General features: G+C 38.0%; 1 protein-coding gene across 1 annotated transcript in view; it reads right to left on the bottom strand.

Moving 5' to 3' along the window:
* Positions 1-91: 91 nt before the first annotated feature.
* The window catches only part of LOC117423300 (ras-related protein Rab-40B), a 50,517-nt gene continuing 31,153 nt past the window's right edge, over positions 92-19,455 (bottom strand). Inside the window, exons 2-6 of the mRNA XM_034038845.3 lie at positions 16,415-16,475; positions 11,954-12,014; positions 6,167-6,244; positions 3,334-3,556; positions 92-1,111 (exon numbers count right to left, since the gene is read on the bottom strand). Of these exons, the coding sequence (XP_033894736.1) occupies positions 840-1,111; positions 3,334-3,556; positions 6,167-6,244; positions 11,954-12,014; positions 16,415-16,475 (695 nt within the window). The 3' untranslated portion in view covers positions 92-839. The remainder of the gene's footprint in view (positions 1,112-3,333; positions 3,557-6,166; positions 6,245-11,953; positions 12,015-16,414; positions 16,476-19,455) is intronic.

The following is a 19,455-nucleotide window of genomic DNA, read 5'->3' as shown; positions in this document are numbered from 1 at the left end:
GGGGGGGGGGGGGGGGTGTGTGTAGGTAACAGAACTTTATTTAGTTAAGATAACCGTGTAAGGAAACAATGTAGACGGAGGGGAAAACAAGTCTTCTTGTTTGAAACATTTATTGGAAATAATAGTGCTCATAATTTACAAAAAAAAATTTGTAAAAACACTTGTTCGTTGCTCCGACATCTCTTTACCACCAACATCTTTGGCATCTTCCTTCCTCTTTGCAATCCCTATCACTTTACACTTAAAAAAATTAAATAATATATGATACAAACCAAACAATAAAGCACAAAAGTATCAAATAACATAATACATATTAAATACACACAAAAGCTGATTTTTCTGTATATAAATTTCTGTACAGGTTTCTGCAGCTTCCTTTAATTAGTGCCTGTGAGATTCCAAGGAATACTTGAAACAGGCTTAAACAAAAATCTATTTCATGGGTCAGCAAACTTTATGTAGTTATTTTACAATAATTATATTGCATCGAAATACCAACTCCCACCAAAATTTAAATAGTTTGATTACACACAATCCCTTATTTCCATGATTAAAAAACAAACAAACAAACAAAAAAAAAACTGTCGTACTTTACATGTATTTATTTTTAATTCATTAAGAATTACATCTGCACACCATTATAGTGCATTGTTGTCCCTAATCTACAACATTGATCTAGCAGCAACATTAGTCTGAGTGAACCCAGAAAGAGATCTCAACATTCATCATTATTATTTAATCTCCTTTCCATGAAGCCCTGTAGTGAATAGCTTCTGGGAGTCCTTGAATGAAAAGGGCTTTCAGTCAGTAACTCACTGTGGTTACTGCTGGGGGCGGGGCTAGGAGATCTTGCAGCTGTTCCTGGCACAGCTCTGTGAAGGGCTCTGTGGAGGACCAATCATTTTGGACTTCTTCAGGCTGTTCCTCTTGTTGCCGCTGCTGGCGGTGAGGGAATATGAGCGCCCGTGCATCATCCTGGCGTTCAGGCCGTTGGCCATGGAGAAAGACTTCAGGTGGCTTTTTAAGGCAACAGGGAGAGGGAGCTTGTCCACCAGGTGAACAGGGGTGCAGGACACTATGGATCGACAGCAGAGGTCCTGAAGGCTCAACACTAGGAGAGATACAGGAAAAGATAAACAAGTACAGTACAAAAAGCGACATCTGTATGTTAGTTTATCTTTGTGAAATATATATTAACACCATGATGCTACAAAAGCCAATTGATATTGTATTACCCTTAATTCTATTCACAGACATGCTTATGTGTATTCTGCTCCACCTACATGAGAGAGACCTCAGCAGAGGTTTGTTTTTATCCTCGGTAGCAGAACAATGATGCAACACCTGTTTCCAAATGGAGTCCTGCTTATACTGCACTTACTTTTTCATCTAGGTATAGCAGTAAGGAGAGTTGCCCAATCACCCAGCACGCCTTGCTTTTAGCCTTTTGATTGAACAACAAGATACAACTGCCTGCTATAGACAAAGCAATAGTAACACCGAGATGGACATAAAACACCAGTCTGGTGATTTGCCAAAACTATCGTAATACCTTTGGCACAACTCTGCTGGTGTAACTTGATATGCTCCTTTCCATAGTGCTTTGAGAATTTAAAAACCTTTATATGGTGTGATAAATGTGGTGCCATTTCCCCATTGTGATCCTATAATAAAATAAATCACTTAATGGTTTATATATTAAAGTTTATCCCATAAGAAATAAAAAATCTCTCAGCAAACAATAGCATTCATTTTCATCATTTACCACTTGGTGGCAGCAGTATTATGAGAACGACAGCTATTCCTTTATTTTAGTTGCCATGCAAATGCAACTTTAGGTTCAATTGATCTAAACCATTGTTAACACTGTTGTTATTATTTACTTAGACATTTAAATAGGACATCTAGCAAGGAGGGAATTAAACCATAAGCCAAGCCATGAACACTTAGTCAGAACCGTTGATAAAGTGGCCAACTTCCTAATTTTCTTTCCAGTAATTGTAAATAGCCTACACTGTAACTGGTTCAATAATATAACATCATCTTTTGACTGTTCTTCTCGATAAGAAAACAGTATTAAAAAACATGTTTTAAACACTATATACACAAATTATATTAAAGTAGAAATGACTTGATGATAAGGCAAACACTGATAAATGAGATAAAAAGCTAAATACATTCATGTTCATGAAAAATGTGTCTAATTTCAATATGAACGCGATGGTGGTTCTAAATTGTAGCCTATATTATAATCTAAACAGTGCTTTTATCTGGTTAGGTTGGCTTGAAGGCTGAGAATAGTAACAAACCACTCAGAATGTTTCTCAAAGGTATGTTTTTGTTACCAGATTTCAAAATGAACAGTTAGATTTTCTTTTCCCCAAAAATAGTACAAATTGCATTTTTGCGTAAAGACCTTGAAAAAATTGTCCCATTGTGTTTTCATCATGCAGATTAGGTTTTTCCCTTTATACTTAAGCTCTGTACCTTTTGTAAATAAGACAAACACAGTTTTAAAATAGGTTGTGAAATAGCTGTGCAGAATGTCAAACAAAAACACTTTCGATGGATTATAATTACAAAAGAACAGATCTTAAAAGGATGTGTAATTATGGAATTGCCTTTGAATCACAAGAGGATTGAAATTCTAGATAACATTCCCTTTGTGTGGAAGAAAAATCAGTCTTTATGGCACTGGCATTGAGGCTGTCACATTCATTTGCACACTTACAGAGTTTTTAGTTGCCAACGCAGACATGCCTTGAGGATAAATATTTAACATTTCTGAACTATATTTTCTCCTCCAGCCCCATCAATATGTTTGATCTGTTTCACTTGTGCTGTACATGAAACATGAACTAATGAGGAGCCCTTTTGATACTGTTAGTATTATGTATGAGCACCTCCATATCCCTCCATTGATATGCATCCTCACAGGGATAACAACTGTGATTAAAATATATAATACATTCTAAACCTTATAGATTGGATCAGTCAATCAGGCTCTGAACAGAGTAGTCGTTACCCAATGGTAGGTGCCCAGTGAGCCTTAGAATAAATATAGAAACTCTTAACAGTATTTTCTTTTTAAAAAAAAAAAAAAGCGATTCGGGTAGATGTTTATAAAAAAAATTTAATTTTTTTTTAAAAAATCCCTTTCTAAAAAAATTTAGGAGGGAATGCTGCAACCAATATGAATGCTTAATCAATACAAACCATTTGAAATCACAGCAGTAGATTCTAACTAATTCTAGACGACTCCTTTGGCTTCTTAAACACAAGTTTAGTGTGGATGCCCTGGCAGCAGCACACAGGATGGAACATTCAGCATACCTTTGTTGGGCCTCCAGAGTCTCTCCATCCCGTGCCTCATCAGCACGATCCGGGCCAGCTCTGTGAAGGACTCGGTGATGTTGAAGTTACACAGAGGGCTCACCTCGAAGAAGGTGATCCCGAGGCGCTCTGCGTAGACCTGGGCCTGCTCTGTAGTCACCTGTCTCTTGAAGGCCAGGTGAAGACGATTCCCCACCAAGATCTTCGGAACACCCGGTGCATGCTGGGAGGATAAAAAAAACAGTAAAATGGCACCGTTGCAAAAGTCCTCTATTTAGACTAATTAAAATCAGTTTTAGCTTTTGTATTCCTCTGCTGGCGGACAGTGGGGCACCTTAGGATCTCAGGTAGGTTCTATTACGGAGCTGCTTTCAGACAGTCAGCATATGGCCACTGATTTACTATAGGTGTCTGCTCATATAAATACATGTGGAATTAATCATGAAAGAGGGATTACTTCATTGGAATACAGTAGGTCATGATACTGTTTTTCATGTAGAATTATATCAGAATTCCTACGTATGTGCAGTACATTGGTAGCTAAACTGCGTTTTGTTCTTTATTTATTATTATTAAAATATTTCCTCACAGGTCTAGCCCCATGTGCAGAACTATAACTGGCATTAAACTCTGTGGTGATTAAAGTGGAGGTTGCAGTGATTCATCGCAGCAATTAATGGATCCAAAGAGTCTTTCTTTATATTGGTACAGCACTGAAATCATTAAGCCTATCAATGCAGGTATTTTTAGATTATCAGCTGTTAAACAAAATAAGAACAGAGTAAAAATAAACACAGAAGTTACGTTCTAACTACTTCAGAGATTGAAGAATTACATCTAAAGCAACTTGTATAATGAGGACCCGGCCATTTCTGACAATTCAATAATATACCATTTCCTGCTTATTGATTTCAATTTGAAAAATGTTTACAAGGATGTTGAAGCTTGTTTATGTCCTTTGGAGATTCATAAAACAAAGCACCAAGCAGTGAATTAACACATTGACCAAATCCCCCTATGTAACGAGGCATCACATTCCCACTATGTAACGTGTTTAATTACACAGTATGTGTAAGTTTGAGCAGGGGGAAAACTAAAAGAAACGTACACATACAAGTCACATCATGTTTTCATCTTGTTGACATTCTCAAAGTTCGTCTGATGTGGTGCAAGAAGAAAATTGTTTCAGGGTGTGACTGCTGCTGATTTGACATTTTAGATAGTGGGATTCCCATGGAGGACATATGGCTTTTATATTCCTCTACATAACACACAACCAAAATGACAAGGGTTGAATAAACCTGAATAAGTGCCATTAATTATTTACTTTGATTACTCTAAAGCCCTCCGTACAGTACATATAAGCCCAAATGTGGATGCTTGAAATTACAAGTGGTTTGAAAAAGGAAAATTAACCAAAAAAACTATTGGATAATATGATGTATGAGAAGTTAGTCTCCAATATCTAATCCAAATTATATTGCACGCCACTGGCAAAAGTTTGCTTTAAGCTCATTTTTTCCAGTCCTGTTTCACAAGATTTTTCATTGGTTTTCAAACAATTCCCAATCATTAACTTTAAAGGCATCTTAAAAGTAATTCTAATCCCTTCTGACTTGTATTTCTTGTTTTATTATTTAAGTAACTAAGATACAGTAACACTGTTTTTCAAAGTGGACTTTCAAGGCAGTTTTTAAAGTGAGGTGTATATATACTAACAAGATATCTTATTTCGAAGCTCCCGAATGGCGCATACGGTAAAGGCACTCCGCGTGGAGTGCAGGATGCGCCCTGTAGCCTGGAGGTCGCTGGTTCGAGTCCAGGCTATTCCACAGCCGACCGTGGACAGGAGCTCCCAGGGGGCGCCGCAAAATTGGCCGAGCGCCGCCTGGGGGGGGGGGGTTCTTAGGGTGTCCTTGGCTAGCAATGCACCAGCGACCCCTGTAGACTGGCCGGGCACCTGTGGGCTTGCCTGTAAGCTGCCCAGAGCTGCGTTGTCCTCCGAAGCTGTAGCTCAGGGTTAGAGTGAAGATATCATATTTCATAAAGCACGTTGGCCAATATTGTCCATCATATACAATGTTCTTTTCCAGCTAAGTCCCATATTTTTCCAGCACAAAAGCTTTGTAAATTGCATATGTGTTGGCTAACGTGAAGCATAGGAATAGTGGAATCAAAATAAAGGTCTCCTAAACCACAAAATCTGATGCCATAATACCGATGTTAACATTTAATCGAATAACAATTTTTTTTTCTATTTTTTTTTTTTTTTTTTTTACAGCTGATGCCTTCTCTACAATATGTGGTGTTAGTGCCCAGTAATGGAACGTGTTTGATTGTGCTTTACCATGCTTCCACTATGTTTAACTTTGCTATGTTTTTACATCAGTGTACAGCTTACTTCAAAGTAATATGATTATTTATTTATATCTACATTTTTTATTTAACACAATATTTGGTTAACCTAAACTTACATCCGGAATGTCACCTTTATGAATCCTGAAAAAACAGCACAAGGTTTGAGTTCATTGGCGCTGCTGTGTTTAAATTCACCCATGGCATCTTGTGTCAGCTTTTTTTTATTATTCTTTCTTCCTTGTGTTTTATCTTCAGTGCGCTATTTTGACCAAATGCTGTATGGTATTACCCGCAACACTCATACACTCTGCATTTCCCCATTATTACTCACATTCCCAGAAGATCAGTAATGCACTTTCTTTCTAATTTATTTACCACGTCTTACATCAGACAGTTTTAGTAATGGGCCGACTTCTCTTTTCACTTAGCGCTGGTACCTCTACTCCTAATAACCTGCTGGTGAATTGTAACCTACCTCATCAATCTCCTTGATCCATCTGTCAATACCGTCAAATGACCAACGATTGGTGATGTCATAAACCAGGATCACGCCCTGTCAAAAAATAGACACAGGATATAAAGATCGGCCACTTTTATTTATAAGAAACCAATTTTGGCCAAGCCACCTAACAATAAGGAAGCTAAAAAGCTGCAATCAAAATTCATAATGCAAAATAATTTTCCATAAATGCCCTAAAAATGGTTTTAAAACTCCACCTGTCTGTGGCAACACACAACCTATTTTTGTACACAAACAGGTTTCTCCTAAAAATCTGAAATAATTCATTTTTTATCCCAGCTTTCAGAAGTCAAGTTATAGTTCTGCCTCTTTTCAGCAGACTGGAAAAAGCTCAAACAATTTATTAAATAGGTATGAATGATTTATACTTTTCTCTTCAAGTAGCGATGGTTTAGATTTGGCTTTAAGATTAATGAAAAATCACAAACTGGCAAAGTAGGTGCATGTTTACAATGGCTGATATTGACTTTAAAACGAATTTCTCACCTTTTAATGCTACAGAAACACACAGAACAAAAGTCGGGTAAAAGTAAAATATAAACCAAAACCTAGTAATTTATTGAGTACATCAATAAGTAATTGTGACACACTGTCACTTCCATATTCGTTTCTCCATTTTTGACTTAAAATGAGACGTTAAATGCTTGTCAGGAAGACAAAAATGCTTAGTGGTCTCAGCCGTTCAGGGTCTTCATAAAGCCACCCCAATTGAATCTCATACTTCTACATTATTGTCTTAACTCTTTGCAATAATATAAAAACAGAAAAGAACACTGGAAACAGATCACACAGTTGTGCATGGGGGGCTACAGAAAGAAAATGGAACAGTACTAATCGTGTCAACACCTCCTTGGACCACTGACAGGATTAATAGTCCCAATTCCATTGTTTAACCTGCTAATTTACACCATCCTGTTTCTATTAAAACAAGCAAAAGCCATTAACACACCCATTGACATTTTCCATGACAGCCAACATGGAGCTGGAGCCTTCAGGAGACATTTATCACTAAAAGTGTTAAGGCACCAGATTTTTAAATAAAATCCCTCCTAATCCTCAGTGTAAGGATAGTTGTTAAAGACAGGCTGGGATTACTGACTAAGTAGCTGATTCTCCTTTATTTTTTAGTAAAATAAGTAAGTAAATACATAATGTATTGTTCTTCGTCAACTCCTGGGTGAATTGGCAAATAGGCAGTGCTTTTCAGTATGATAGGGCAATAACGAATATGGAAATATAAAGATAAAAATCCAGCTGCTTTTAAAAAAAATGATATGTAAGGTTATTTTTCAGTAGAACAGACTGTGTCTGTGATGAATCAACTAAGAGGAATTTTCTCTCTAGAAATAAACAGACTTTGTAAAAACTGCTGTCTAGGCAGAAAACCTGGTAGCATACATATCGCTTTGCAAAACACATTGCCCTGTTGTACTATTTATTTCAAACTACGACAGAATGCCAAACAAACTGAGCATACATTCCTGTGGCTTACTGGTACAAGAAGATGACTGGGAAGAAACTGGGATTTTGAAATCGGTAAAGTTAGCAGGTGGTTCTTCAGCGATTTGAAATGAGGAAAAAAAGAGCTGCAGTCACTTGTAACAGTAAAGTAAAAATAACGTCAAACATGTGGATGAAAGAAAGAGGGCATTCCTCTCTGTAATAACCCTCAGCATGTGAGTGATGATAACTGATTTATGATGAGTGTTAAGGAGAAGGTATCAGTTTAACCTACTTTGCTAAATCACTGGACAGCACACAGCCCATCCATTTGCAGTGGATCTTCGGCTCTCCTGTAGTAGCTGTCATTGCATGTCCCTCTGGAAAAACCTGATTGATGATACCATGCCCCTCTGAAGGGTCTACTCTCAATCTCACCGCTCCCTATAACAATGCTATTAATCACTACCACCTCTCACAGTGACATGTAGATGAAATGTGTCCTTAAATGGGATGACAGCTGCTATTGCCCCCAAGCTCTGCACTACGCCTACACTTACAAGTGTCACGTTCAGTCTACTGGTGGAATTGACCACAAACTTGCCATCTAGTGTATTCTATTGACTTACTTTTGCGCCTACCTTATATAATATTAATGTCATTTAACTTTTGCCAGCCTTTACTTGTAATCATTGCAGCCCAAAAGGCAGTGACTGAACAGTCACTGAAAACATAATTTAAGATTAAAGGTTACAAATATTGTTTTGACAGCAGCGCAGCTAAGCAATATGGATCACTGTTTTCTCTCTGCTTCAAGAACTGGCTTGTCAAAGTGAATCAGAGAATTTAGATTGAAATGTTTGAAGGCTGTTTTATCCAGGTACACCAGTTTGTAAGGTTATTGTTTGAAACCGAGCACTTTTTATATTTGCATGTTAAACTGTGTCCATATGAAGATCTATGGAGCTGTATGGTGCATTATTTCAGGTGGTCCCTGAGTGTCTTTCCAAATCCCACACACCCAAACTGTCCTTCTGTTACACTGCAACAAACAAGCCTTGTGCTTCATATCAAATCCCAATTACAAATGATCCAACTATTCCAAGAACATGAAACATTTATCATGCTAGAATTTAATTAAGCACTGTTAAAATCCTGCCATTTAGTGTGGTGCGGCTCTAAAAATAGTATTTATCTGAGCGCAAGTGTATTTACAGTATCTAAATTACCACTACTTGCACTGGAGGAGGCAGTAATTAAAGACATCCATGCAAAGTCATGTTGATTTTGTATGTTGTTTTGAGAATAAAGCCATTTAAAGCCCTGTGCTGTAATAGTTTATGAAGACATTAGACATTTCATACGATCAGGAGCTGAGCTTGCTGGTTCGAATCCCGTTGAGCCAAGTTGTCAATTTTGGCTGGGGCACCCAAAGGGAATGTGAGCTTTAATTGTATTACCGGCTGAAGTAGCTATTGTGTGACTAATATATTTACAAAAAGCAGACTTGGGGTGAAAGGTACAATGCAATACATCAGCTCTAAACAGTAACAGATGAAGATACTGGGTATTGCAGCTTCTGTGAGATATTTTGCCACTAGACTAAAGCCCAGAGCAGCTGCACAAATTAGGTAAACAGACAGACTAATCAACAGTATACAACAAAAAGTAAAACCTGTCTGCCATTTAATTAGCTTCTTGATTATGTGCAAGGGAATTCGTATAGTGCTTCTAGATAAGTATGATCATATAGTAAATTACTAATTTGCTCTGAACACAAAAAAGGACAGCTCATTGTTAGTCTGTGGTGTAAAATAACATTGTCAACTAAGCGAAACAATGACAGTGTGTAATCAAAGATAAATATTCTTTGGGATGTGCTGTAAGTGCCACAGGTGGCTGTGCTAGGAAGCTGAATTAGTGCTGGTGCAGTGTGCTCTCCAGGGACAACATGCTTATGAATAACAGATGCGCTCATGGTATGCAAGTACAGATATAGCACCGATATTCTGACATGCTGCAATTATGTGCTTTGTCTTTTCTTCTGGAACTTTAAGTATTTAAAGCTCACTGAAGTCAACACAAGCACTGCACAGTTAAACAGCAGTCAGCCAACAATCTGCCCATTGGCTGCATTTGGTATGTTTTTATTCAGAGGCCAGTGCTTTGTATGTACATATTGATAGCACAGTTGATTTTGAACAGTTATGAAAGCGAAATCAAACCATAGTTATGGCAACTCTGTGTTTTTCTGATGGTAAATTAAATTAGATGCAATAAGAAACATGAGATCTGGCTGCTCTTCAACGAGTTACTGGGATTTAAAAATGGCAAAGGTTTCAATGTGTTTCGTTAAAAGGTACTCTTACATGGGCACACAGCCACACAACTGTTTTCTTTTGACAACCAACAGCTTAAATGCCCCCAGCCGTCAAATAATTATTTTTTCCAAAGGAAGCTCTACAGTATAGGTGGGGTTTTATTGCACAGGCTGGCTTTGGTATTAGTATCTGTATGACTCCCAAATAAATAAAGCACACATACTTTCTAACAATCCTTTAAGTGTTGAATATTACATACAGTATGTAACACTTAACCAGTACCTGAATTTGAATTACACATAAAACATATTACAGTATTATCCAAACATAGAGCTATCTAATCAATAGAGCTAAACACAGGTTACAATTTAAAAATCATTAAAAGAGAAGGTAGCTTTAAATTTTATTTTATTTTTTGTTTTTAATGCCACCTTACCTTTTTATGACCGTTTTGGTTCTTATTGCAACTGCTCAAATACTCTGTGTTTTATGTATTTTTTTATAAATCTGTGTTAAGGTGCTGTGGCTATGAGTTCAGGAACTATTGCCTGTTCTAGCTGCCTGCCAGAGTCAGATGTGTACAGTAGTGTCTTTATATTAGGAAGAGCCAGCATCATCTAGTGCATTGCAGTGTATTATCAGAAAAACAAAAGGAAACCTGATTCAAAGTGGCAGATCACAAGATGACACTGGCTCTGTCAACAAACACATTTTATTTATTTTTATTTATTTAGTTTTTCTCCCCAATTTGGAATCGCCAATTGTATTATTAATCCCGGTTCACCTGCTGCAACCCCCAGCGACTCGGAGACACAGGCGTCCTCCGAAATGTGTCCTGCCAAGCTGTCTTTTATCGCACTGCGGATCCACAGCGAAGCCATCAGACCTATAGTGCCGGAGGACAACACAGATTTGAATGGCTCCACAGCAGACCCGCAGGTGCCCCTATTCATCGGTGAACCGTGGATTCCCCTGCCGACCTAAGCGCTCCCTACCAGGGCGGCGCTCGGCCAATTGTGCGCCACCTCCTGGGAACTCCTGTCCACGGCCGGCAGTGGAACAGCCTGGACTCAAACTAGTGATCCTGCACTCCACGTGGAGAGCCTTTACTGGATGCACCACTCGGGAGCCCCCCAACAAACACATTTTATTAGATCTATCCTATTTTATATCTATGGCAGGCAGCTTTAGAGCAGCTCCATCCAGGACAAACTTATTCAAAGACAAATAAATTTAAAAAAAAAACACAGTGGCTGATAATTCCAATAAGAACAACTTAGAATGATTGTAATTGTCATAAAAGGTAAGACGACATTTAAAAAAAAAAAAATTCAATCTGAATCGTCTTTATAATAGGGCCGTCCTTGGAATTTTACATAAACTCCAATCACTGCTGGTCTCAACAAATAAGACTTTATGATTTAATATCTGACCCTGGAGTTATCTGTGCTGTAGCCCAACTGTACAAATGGGTGGAATAGGGGGCTGGGAAGCATTTACTTCTCAAGGCTTTACCCAGGAGGCCGGGGTTCGAAACGGCTGTGTTGCCCGACTATTGGTTATCCTTTTAGCAAAAAAAAGTGTCAATAGTTCCTGTTCACAATCATTGTGTTCAGATGAATAATATCATTAACAGCTTTTTAAAAAACAAGGTGCTTTTGTGCATATGACAAGGACAGTTTTGCACAGCATTTTGCTGGAACAGCCTTGAAGCCTGTTCATTACCACAAGGGACACTGACAATCAGTCATAATGGCGAACGGGGAAGAACGGGATCAAAGAAGAAAGGAAAAACTTAAATGATAAAGCAGGGTTGAATGTGACATGAAAGCCAAGCAGTATGGAAAATGAAGCTGAAAGTAGCAGATGATGGGTTTAAAAAGCTCCTGTTGAAAAGCATAACACTTCTGCTCAGTAGTCTCCCCTTTCTCTCTAAGTGTTGGTACTCAGTGCAGTTATTGCCCCCAAAAAAGTACCTTACCTGGGCACCTCTGGAATAGGAGCGGAATATCGTGCAGAACCTCCCCTGGCCAGATGTGTCCCTAAAAGACACAAAAGAAAGCATGGAAATTCAGTCATACAACCTGAGTCCAATTACTGTACGAACGTGCTTCCAGGTGAGCTGCAGCTACCAGTCATTATTATTCTCCCGGTTTACTCCCTTCACGTCATAAAACTCTTGAAGCACTGCCAAAAAGTAACACTGGGCTTAGAATAACAAGGGAAGGGATCAACTGTGAATCCCTTAACATCCGCTACCCTTTGTACTAGTTTCAGGTTCAACACAGGGGCTTGATCTGCAGTTCTGGCAACTCTAAATTGCTATCACATTCCCCATCAAAGAGATCTAAGCAAAACAGCTGCACTCGTACTGTACAGTTGACAGCTCTTCATGCTGCCTGGTCTTTTTATATAAGCTGTACAGTTGACCTGGTCTCTGCTCTGGATCCTTAGATGGCCAAGTAATGTTACTTACTGTTAATCATCTTTTGATAAGAGTCCGACGTATGTTATTCATTACTTGATGTTTAAAAAAAAAAACAAAAAAAAAACAAAACACACACAACCAAAGTGGTTTAAATTAAAATCATACAATTATTAGATTGATTATTCTTTAATCTAGAATCAAACCATTTCAACCATTCTGTCTGTAAGAGATATTCAGGTTTCAATATATATCCTGTGAGTGCCTTTGACATTTTGGTATTAGTTTTTCTGAAAAGCAGAAAATATAATAATCCATTTAATTTGATGCATAAGGAAAGCAGGAGTTGAATTTCTAGTAACCTAGGAGGAAAGAACTTCTAAATAATTTAGTTAAATACTTTTTTTGTAATTTTTTTTTTAGGTGACTCGATCCTTGTACATGAACTTATATCTGCACCAGTTTGTGGTTGTTTTCTGTCCGTGCTTGTTCACTGTGACTTGCTGTACTCTGGACCACGGTACATGAAACAAGAGAAGGGCAACCTTTATTTCTGCCTGAAGCTAGTTGCATTTCATTTCAAGCAATATTTACGCCAACAGAAACAAGATTTTTGCAATGCAATGATCTCATGCAATAAAAACATTTTTTTTACAGTACGTTGTTATTTGCTCAGAAAAATATTCCCAGACAGCCAGCAATCAAAACAAAAAACCAAACTCGAAGTATTCTCACTCTGCCAACGTCATCTAGCCATACACAGTGGTTCCTTTGGGAAGCTACAATCACAGGCTTTGGTTTATAAAAAAAAAAATCTTGTTCTTGTTCTGCCCTAGATGCCTGGATCAGTACCCAGGAGCACAGAGCAGCACAGAGATAAATAAGCTGTACTTTAATAGCTTGGTTTACACTGCTACAGTAGCAAGCTATATATTCCATTGAGTGATCTCTCCATATGCTTCTTTATGTGTTGCAATGAAGACAAAGTAGCTGGGGTGGCTGATTCACTCTCATTAAACCCCACAGTCCCATTAGTTTATGTTACAGGAGAGTGTTTTAGTATTTCAGGACCTACAGCTTTTAAAACCTTACAGTGATAATGTTCATGAATGTAGATAAGCTCAGGCACGTATTTTTGTGAACTGATAAAATCTCAGGAATGTAAATTCCAGGCTTAAATAGATATGCCAACTACAACTTCAAGAAAGCCACTCAAGAAATTTTACAAAATAGGGCTCAGTGTCTTTCACAATACGATATATGAACATCTTTAGGAAACTGATCTTTGAAAAGAAGTGGGAGTCTATTCAATTAATCTAAATGGTTGAGGATCTAAATACAAGCCATTGTTTAAATCATTACAAAAAAAAGGTATCTGGTAGTATTTATGAGTTGCTTTTATTTGTAATATTTGTAATATTCAGAGTCTCCACTGTTAAGATCAATTGAATATACTCCATGGTCTCCTGTAACAGGTGGTCCTAAAGGTTTGCCTGTGTTTCAATCCTTCCATCTAGCTTTGAAAGTCTTGTACTTGCAGTTACACAGTAAGCCCATGTGTTTGGATGTGTTTTGAAAGTTTATGAAAAGCAGCTGTTTACATTTGATTTTAGCAGTGGGGAAACCGGTAATTCCTCTCATCTTTTTTGTTCGTAATCCATTGCATACACAACATATGCATCGCATACTGGCCATATTGTATTGTTCCAAATTACATTTCTCAAAGACAAAGTAAATATTGTTGTAGTTCTCTGATGTTTACCTTTTATTTTATTACCGAGGAGGCCATATCTGTTATTTAAAAGAAGCCTTACAGAACACAAACTAAAAGACAACAAAATCAGATTCATTAGGGTCTTAAAAACAGGGACCCTTAGGCGCTCTACACAGTGAGCATGATAACTGTCTTTACTTTACAACAGTCTTCACCAAGCTTGTATCGTACACAGGCATTGCAGAGTGCATTTGGCTATAATTTGATAAACTCTCGCTTTAAAACAAATATTTTTAAACTATCAGTTACTGTGCGAATATTATGCGATTATGAGGACGCTATTGATATGAGGACAGAAACGGAGCCAGCCTTTTGTTTATTCATTCAGCCCAATCAGTGCTATGGAAGTGCCATTTGGTAATACTTTAGGAGTAGTACATGGGATTTTGATTACTTACAGCTTGTTGGAAGAATAACAACTTGGCTAATGCAGAATCTGTTGAGAACAGTACAAATAAAAGCTTTTCTGTTTAACAGCTCTTATATAACAGCCTGACGAAAGGGAAATGATTCATCCATAACTTCAACTCACTCAATTAAAAATATAAGGTAACGCAGACAAATGTTTCTGCTTGTGCCTTCAACAGTGCACACTTTGCATCCATGAATCTATGTGTGTGTTTATGTATGTATGTATGTATGTTGATATGCAGGCATGGGATTAAGATTATGATTATTACAATTCATGAATGGATTGCAATTGCATTATATTCACAGATCATTATTTTTCTATCGATCCCCACAGATAAAACAGAAACCACCACCACCACCACCGCCACCACCCTTTCTATTTCCTTGCCAGCTTGCTTGCAGGCCCACACATCATATCACTTCACGATGTAGCAATCTGAACAGCCTTGCTAGACTCCTGCACTTGGAACATTCCGCTCACTCTCTGTTCCTTGGCAGGCTGCCCGGCTCAGGTCTGACACAACTGAGTGTGCTGGAATACTGGGGTCTGCTGGTGGATCGGTTTATGCCACACAAATCAAGCTGGTCTGATGAGCTCCAAAAATACAGAAAGGAATTTAAAATGTGCCACTTAGGTTAGTTACAAGCTGCTGGTTACACAGTATATTAAATACAGTGCGATATACAGTTTAGAAACATGGTTATGTAGCACACGCTTTTGTGAAAAAAGGCAGCTCCATGTATGGATGAACATGTTATGAAAATGGCATTCCTGTAATAGAGGCTGCATCTCCTTTTTACAGATCAAGACAGCAGCTCTGACAGTTTGAAAGAGTGCTGACTGCAGCTGCTCGGTTGACAGGACTCTATAGTCAAATCTGACAGCATTGATTGGGGGAAACTAACATATTTTATGTATTTAAGTATACTGTATGTTAAGACACCCAGACTGCAATCAAAAACATTACCTGTTAGCATCCTCATTTAACAGAACTTTTAGATAGATGCAATATTCATGTTGTTTATGCAAACTGAGCCAAATAAACTGTTAAAAAAAAATCCCAAAGGAAATTTGATGTGTTCAGATAAATGACTGAATATTGACTAACTAAATCTACTTAAACCAAGTTTATAGCTGTATAGCTGGAAAGGGACCTTTTGAAACTGCTGTATGTTCAAAGCTACTAAGGAAAGATATAATTATTGTATTGAAAAATAGATTCCACATGCTTTGCATTCTGTATCCGATGAGAACTTTACAATGCGATGCTCTGTCTTGACCAAATTCAAATGGAATTATTCCCACAACTTGCAAACTCAAATTGTGAGCCACTGTGGATAGCGTGCAATTATAAATGAACTATAACTGCAGGCAGTTGAAGTTACATTAAGTTTTTAAAATATACAATATTCCACCATTAATGCAACATACAGTGCCCGGTGGTGCATTTCTAGTATTACAGTGTGTTACTGAATCTTTCATTCTGCCACATACACTACGGATTCAAGTTTCAATATAAACTTCTGCTGACACCAGCCCTTTGATTAGGTTTAAATCAAGATTCTAAAAGTGATCAATTTAACATTTTTAAATTAAATTAACTCAACTTAAAAGTTAATCAGAGGGATGAGATGATATGGCATTGCCAGAATATATCCTTTCCTTTTGTACATTAAAAATGACCTTATTTCCAGTTTCAGAATAAACAGGATTTGAGCTTTATAATGACTTCAGTAGTCTCTGACCCCTAGTCATAGGGGTTCAGCTGCGTTCTTGAGGACTTGGTTATCCAGCTTGCTCCGGGGCTCCGTCTGGAAAGAGCTGAACTTACCAGAGCTGCAGTTTAACCCTCCGTCCGTCCAGCAGAATGGTTGTGGTCTTGTAATCAATCCCTGTCAATGACAAAGGCAGTGTCAAATATGTAACATTATAGGAATCTGATACCACAAACTTACCATAATGAATCAGACACAAAACGTGTACAGTCACACTAAACAATCAGTTCCATGATAAATCAATGCAGTAATGTTTGAGTTAGGATTTCATACTGTAGTGCAGAATATATTGCACATTTATATTTATTCAATATGAATGTAAGAAATAAGATATTACCGATATTATCATCAAATATTTGTGTACACAGACCTTTATTTATTCAATAAAATTGGATGCAATTAGAATTGAAATTACCAACACTGATCAGAAAGTCTTCCTGCCTAAAATCATTGATTGTCTTTTTCACCAATGTTAGCTGAAGTATCCTTCATTACTATTAAGCTGCTTTACCATCTTGTGATGGTGCGTCACAGACCTTGCTATGCAGGTATTCTTAGATCTCATTCTCCCCATGCTTTGGGAGGAAGCTGAACAGAAAGGCTCTGATCAGGTGCTAGGAGAGTGTCAGGACTAGTGGTCTACAGCTAGATTCACTGCAGTGTTATATAACACCTACTGTACAGTGCATTGACAAAACTGAACAAAAAGACAAAGATTTGAAACCCCCTTTTCTGTTAGGGAAAGAAATAAGTGTTTTTCAAACGCACACATTGAATATTGTATGTGCAGCTGACATTCATAAAAATCGACTTTAAATGGAGTGGATACTGTAGGCTGAATTTTTAATACAGTGCTTTAAATTAATGATACTGTCTGTGCCACAGGTCACATGGGGGATCTATCCAACTGATCCAAACAGCAGTAGATCTAAATACCACTGCCGAGGTCATTCACAAGTGTGTACCACGCTATTGAAAATCAAACACCTAACAGTGCATGCGAGTCTATCTATAAAAACAAAGGACACAGCAGGTAACAGATTTATAGAAAAGTATTAGAACTGCCACAGTTTATTATTATTATTATTATTATTTATTTCTTAGCCGACGCCCTTATCCAGGGCGACTTACAATTGTTACAAGATACCACATTATTTTTACATACAATTACCCATTTATACAGTTGGTTTTTTTTGCTGGAGCAATCTAGGTAAAGTACCTTGCTCAAGGGTACAGCAGCAGTGTACCCACCGGGGATTGAACCCATGACCCTCCGGTCAAGAGTCCAAAGCCCTAACCACTACTCCACACTGCTGCCCTAGAGATCAGATCAATGCCGTAGAGATCAGATCAAGTTTAGATCAATGGAATAGACCCCATGGTTTCATTTCAATTAGACCACTGCAATACATATTACCTACAACACATGAAGTGATTAGGTATCTAGAAGCAACAGCATTTAATCTATTGTGTATTTTTAAAAGTAGACAGGCAGAGAACCAACTGATCACCAGCACTTAGAATAGGAGACCCAGCATTAATGTTGCTCATGGAAATAATGTCATGCTAGCAGAGATTAATATTACTCTTCAGCCTACTAGATAAAACGCATAGCAAGGTGTTTGTCTACTCTACCAGACTGAATCAGTCTATCTTTGTTGTCACACTGCTTCACAATGTGCTGCTTGAAACCGGTTGTTGGTCATACTAAACATGTGCTACTCAAATTTCACATGGGTCAGTTTCTCAGATCACAAATGCATGACCCCAGTGGACGCAGACCTGTGATTTTGGAGCCCTCTGGTCCACTTTGTAATTTTTACTTTCTGGCTTCAGGTCACAGTTCAGACTTGCAGCTGTGTGTCAGGCCTGCCTTGCCCTAATACTGCAGGTGTTCTTCTGCCTGGTTTACAATGAAGTTCAGTCAGACTCGAGTTATAGGTCAGGTCATTACTTCTGCTGTGGAAAATGTGTTGAATTCGAGGCACTCAAGTAGAACTGGGGTTGGGCTCCGATTACACTGTCCACAGCGATTGCACCGAGCTAAACTGACAGGTGGTGGGTTTGCTCTGTTTAAGGATGTCCCAGTCTTTCAGCTTAAAATGAGAACACCAAACACTCCTAACCACAGGAAAGTAAGCATACACCCACTTAGAATCAAACTAGAAAATACAGCTGCAAAAATAGGGAAAGTACAGAGTTTTTGCCTCTGTGGGGCTTCATAGTTTCAGTGTGCGAAAGCTTTTTGAGTGTATTGTTGTAAGTGGTAAGACAACTTCCCTCCACTGCCTCATTTAGTTTAGTGATGTTTCAGCACATGACATTACAAGCTTCCTCAGACAGCAATAAGGCTAATTTCCCAACACATTAGACAATAGATGGGCAAGCATGGTCCTGGAAAGCCATTTCACTCCAGGGTTACAAGGTATAATTAAGTAATTAACCCATTTAGGATCTCAAAGTATGTTTAATAGGTCTAAATAAACCAATTAAAAAAACATGGCCTGCCTTGGCATGTAGGGCCTTGGCTAGTGGACTAACACATTTTAATCCTTTTTGTTCAATTTACACCTTGAACAAAATGGAAAGGATTACAAAAAACTAATAAGACAACTGGTGAGAGATTTCTTAAATACTTTTGAATGTTGTTACAAAGCTACATTTAGTTAGGAAAGATCAAAGAGGTACAGGTTTGTTAACTGATACAGGTGGAACAGGGCTTTCATTTGGTTTAACGGTAATTACAGGACATGTAATTACATACCCTAGACACCCAGTTTTATTGGTGGGACTCATCAGGATCCCATTATTGTGTACAGATACATATTGGCTTACCCTGCTAGACAAGGCCTTCTGGCAGACTTTTTTTAATTTAATGTACAGACCCTAGATGTACATGTAAAGACAGACAGGCATCTACTTATATAACCAGATTTATAATAGGCGTCCTAACCAGGTTTCATCCCAATAAAGACAAGTGGTTCTATAGATATACAACAACGCCATAGCACAGTGTGGAAGTTCATATGATAAATGGAAAAGCTGAGTGCAGCCAACTGTAAAAGGTATTGCCTCACAACACAAACAAGGAATTGCC

The sequence above is a fragment of the Acipenser ruthenus genome, chromosome 17 (genome assembly GCF_902713425.1).
Source record: "Acipenser ruthenus chromosome 17, fAciRut3.2 maternal haplotype, whole genome shotgun sequence".
Taxonomy (NCBI): domain Eukaryota; kingdom Metazoa; phylum Chordata; class Actinopteri; order Acipenseriformes; family Acipenseridae; genus Acipenser; species Acipenser ruthenus.
Note: the sequence above shows the minus strand (reverse complement) of the source record. Positions and strands in the feature narration are given on the sequence as shown.